Source organism: Berghia stephanieae, chromosome 5 (assembly GCF_034508935.2).
Source record: "Berghia stephanieae isolate SIO BIC M18660-M18661 chromosome 5, UCSD_Bste_1.3, whole genome shotgun sequence".
Classification (NCBI taxonomy): Eukaryota; Metazoa; Mollusca; class Gastropoda; order Nudibranchia; family Aeolidiidae; genus Berghia; species Berghia stephanieae.
The window spans coordinates 7,994,850-7,999,365 of NC_088364.1; the positions used below are offsets into that span (position 1 = coordinate 7,994,850).

Genomic DNA, 4,516 nt, shown 5'->3' on the forward strand with positions numbered 1-4,516 from the left:
GGAACTACACCAAGGATATCATCGGCCCTTTCCAGGGAGTGAGACGAATGCAGACTCTATCCAAATACAGGTAAGAATATATTATTTACACAATCTATATATTATAGTAATGTAAGAAATTTTATCGATACATATAGGGAATGAGATAAGCGGAAGAGTAGCGTCCCTTGATTGGAAGTCACGAGCGGAAAAGATATTAGAGAGAGAACGTCATGTTGGTTGTGCGGCATGAGACACTTCACCGAAAGCGAGGACGAGACAGACGCATGCGCAAAACCATTTTGACGTTCTCTCTGTAAGGTGACATCCAATCAAGGGACGCTACTCTTCCGCTAATCTCATTCCCTATGAAATTGTAAGCTTCAATTTAATTTATTAGACGAAGACAGATACTGTGGACGTTTCGGGTTTCCCTTTTATCAACAAAACAGGATGGATGAAACACAGACCAATGAGATAATGTGGTAGTTGCGTTATTAAGGTGAATAAACAATTAACATTGATGGGGCAGGAAATAGTATGCTCACTTTGTAAGGAAGCACGAATAAAAATAGAACAATATAATCTATATTTATAAAAAGTGCTCAATTAATTTAGTTTTAAAAAATTAATAAAGGGATGCGGGGAGGAATTGTTTAGTGCAGTGTAGAAAATGAATAGAATAAAGTGTAATTGTTAGAAAATAAATAGATAATAATAATAATAATAATAATAATAATAAATAATAATAAAATAATAATAATAATAATAATAATAATAATAATAATATAATGATAATGATAATAATAATAATAATAATAATAATAATAATAATAATAATAATAATAATAATAATAATAATAATAATAATAATTATTATTATTATTATTATTATTATTATTATTATTATTATATATTATTATTTAATAATAATAATAATAATAATAATAATAATAATAATAATAATAATAATAATAATAATAATAATAATAATAATGTTAATAATAATAATAATAATAATAATAATAATAATAATAATAATAATAATAATAATAATAATAATAATATAATAATAATAATAATAATAATAATAATAATAATAATAATAATAATAATAATAATAATAATAATAATAATAATAATAATGACAATAAACCTTTATTGTCCTAAAAAAAAGTGGCAATTTGTGATTTGGTTACATATTTACAACAATACAATATTGACATAGACACACTCACACAGATGCACACTAGTAACATCGTAGTCATCGAAAAAAAATAAGAAAAAAGATACAATAGAATTGGAAATCAATACAGAATGAGAGGGGTGTAGGTAGGATAAGTAACATTTATTATCCAACAGCTTCGAATCAAAATATAGAGAGAACAAAATGCCATACACGTAAAATTTCGGGCTTAAAACCCTTCTGTAGCCAAGAACAAAAACAGTAAAAGAGTTCCTGTCTCCTTATCTCATCTCAGTATCCTGATCGCATTGATGGTAGAGGAGACATGAGAGCTGATGCTGCAGATATTTACTTATATCAATGTAAGAAATTAAGGAGCAGGCACTGGTGTAAGATAAAGAACTGAACAAGTGTATATGTAAGGTGTTAGACAAAGCAAGAAAGAAAAATACAAGGAAAAAAAAAACCACCCCAAAATATCAGTCGACCTCGACTGGGGATCGAACCCCAGACCTTTTGATTACCGGTCAGACGGAGTACGATGAAGATCTGAACAAGTGTGCATGAAAGGTGCCAGACAAATAAAGACAGAAAAATACAAGAACCATCCCAAAAAATCAGAAGATCTGAGGTTCGATCCCCAGTCAAGACCGACTGATATTTTGGGATGGTTCTTTTTTCTTGTATTTTTTTTGTCTTGCTTTGTCTGGTACCGTTCATACACACTTGTTCAGTTCTTTAGCTATTTCTTTATTTCCTTAGACCCTTCACCCCGGCTGGAGCATCATAGGCCATCGACGAATCCCCTCCTCCTTGCCCGGCTTTCCGCCATCTTCTCATCTTCTCTCCACATTAAGCCTTCAGTTATTTTATGTCCTCCATCAATGCCCTTTTCTAGCTATTTCTAGGCTGCCCTCTCTTCCTGCGGTTTCCTGCTGCTATTTTGTTGCCATTCATTTCTGTTGTTCTATTCCTTGTGGATGAGAGTTGATGGGTGGGACCGTAGCCATCGTTATGTTACAGCCTGATACTGAAATCCAAAAGGACTGGCAGTTTGACGTCATTATTTGCTTTTTTTTGCACCGCCTTGTGAGTTGTCGTTAGTAGAGCTCATGGAAACAAGTTATTTCATTGGTTGAACTATTGAATACAACTCACGATTTGTTTTCTTTTGTGGCAAAAGACTGGCATTTTGAAGTCATATTTTGGTCAGTATCAGGCCATAACTTTACGAAGGCTACGGTGGGACTGTCCATGCTTGTCCACTCTTTGATGTTGTCCACCCAGTTCATGTCTTGTTGACCTCCTTTTTCTCCCTCCAATCAGTGTAGCCCCTAATTTTATCGTTAACCCAACAGCTGTCATGGCCGATTTTAAATTGATTCAACGCATGACTTTTGTCATGATATGACTGTCATTTCCATCGCTTTCAGTAAGAGATAGCAACTGCCATGAGATTCTAGCTTCAGCAGAAAACAGACGAGCCCCCACAGTTACATATCTCTAGCAAAAACCAATAGAAACAATTGTCAAATTCTGACAAAAGCTTTTTGTTTTTGTTTTATTTATAAGTTTGGGGGGGGGGGGGGGGGGGGGGGGGTTGGGCTTTTTTTTTTGGGTGTGAAATCGGCCCTGTCACCTCTAGGGTTAAAACGATTACACGTCACTTTTAATAAGGACCAAAGAGTATGAGGCCCGACTTGCAGGCTAATATGGGGCGCTTTTTTTTTGGGGGGGGGGGGGGGGTTCTTTTTCGTGTGTGTGTGTGTGTGTGTGGGGGGGGGGGGGGGGTCGCGGCGCTTGGGTGGTTGGGGAGGAGTTACTAGATTGCAGTTTTACGATGTCCATCACTTTCTAATACGAGTGAGATGGCATGGTTAAGAATCATTTTTACTCTTGGCTTTTTGGTCTAGTATTTTATGACACTGGCCCTTTTGACCGGTAGGTACCCTGTTCGAGTTCCGCTCTGAGCGTCCATCTTTCACGAATTACGTCTGGTCCTAATAAATGGTGATTGTCACTGTTGACTGGGGAGTTCTTTGGTGTAAAGTAGGTCGCTTTGAGTACATTTGTGGCCCAACGCCTCACAACGGTGTTATTTCGGGGGTGGTTTGGATGCTAAAAATATCATCATCGATGATGCTCATCATCATCATCATCATCATCATCATCATCATCATCATCATCATCATCATCATCATCATCACCATCATCATCATCATCATCATCATCATCATCATCATCATCATCATCATCATCATCATCATCATCATCGTCAGTCCTTGTAACTCCATATCTTTTTTTTTTTTGGACGTCTTAAAACCCCGGCATTATATACCGTTTTGAGGTGAAGGGTCACATTTAGTGAATATTGCATTATTGATGCTATGCGTTTAGGTAAAATACTAACAACTTCCGTCAGCCGTTTAGTAAGTACCAACACGCAAAACTATGTGTAACCTTGAACGTTTGTAGTCTGATTGATAGAATTCTGTGAGAATTTATCTTCAAAATGGCTGTCTAAAAACAATAACGTCAATTTCGTTCCTTCTATATAAAGACACGTTAACTCTTCCCAATCCTCTCTTATCATAAATTTCAGGAATATACCTCCGGCCTTTGACGTCACTTCCGGTATGTCCAAAACTCTACCCAATCCTCTTTTATCATAAATTTCAGGAATATACCTCCGGCCTTTGACGTCACTTCCGGTATGTCCAAAACTCTACCCAATCCTCTCTTATCATAAATTTCAGGAATATACCCCCTGACTTTGACGTCACTTCCGGTATGTCCAAAACTCTACCCAATCCTCTCTTATCATAAATTTCAGGAATATACCTCCGGCCTTTGACGTCACTTCTGGTATGTCCAAGTCCGACTACTCCCCGAGAACGTTGCTGGACATCCTGTGTAATGACGTATTCGGCAACAACACGATCACGGTGCTGTACATGAACAACGGTGTGGCGCTCCAGCAGTACAAACCTCCCACAGGTATGTATGGCTGTCTGTCTGCGTTGTCGAAGCTGTCAATTTTCATTATCATTATTGTCGTCATCTTCATCTTCATCACCATCATCACCACCATCACCACCACCACCACCTCCACCACCATCATCATCATCATCATCATCATCATCATCATCATCATCATCATCATCATCATCATCATCATCATCATCATCATCTCCATCACCACCACCACCACACCACCACCACCATCATCATCATCATCATCATCATCATCATCGTCATCAGTATCACTACCATCCTTATCCTCACATAAGTATAATCAAGAAACAAAATTATATTCGCCTTCTCAAACAAGTTTATAATTTAAAAAAAAAC

At 36.6% G+C, this 4,516-nt stretch overlaps 1 protein-coding gene across 3 annotated transcripts in view; it reads left to right on the plus strand.

The window, feature by feature from the left end:
• Nucleotides 1-4,516, plus strand: part of LOC144972353 (uncharacterized) — a 395,531-nt gene that overhangs the window by 298,272 nt on the left and 92,743 nt on the right. For all 3 annotated transcript variants that reach the window (XM_078913461.1, XM_078913460.1, XM_078913459.1), the window contains exons 4-5: nucleotides 1-70; nucleotides 3,999-4,162. The exon at nucleotides 1-70 is cut by the window's left edge and continues 97 nt beyond it. In XM_078913461.1, the coding sequence (XP_078769587.1) occupies nucleotides 1-70; nucleotides 3,999-4,162 (234 nt within the window). The remainder of the gene's footprint in view (nucleotides 71-3,998; nucleotides 4,163-4,516) is intronic.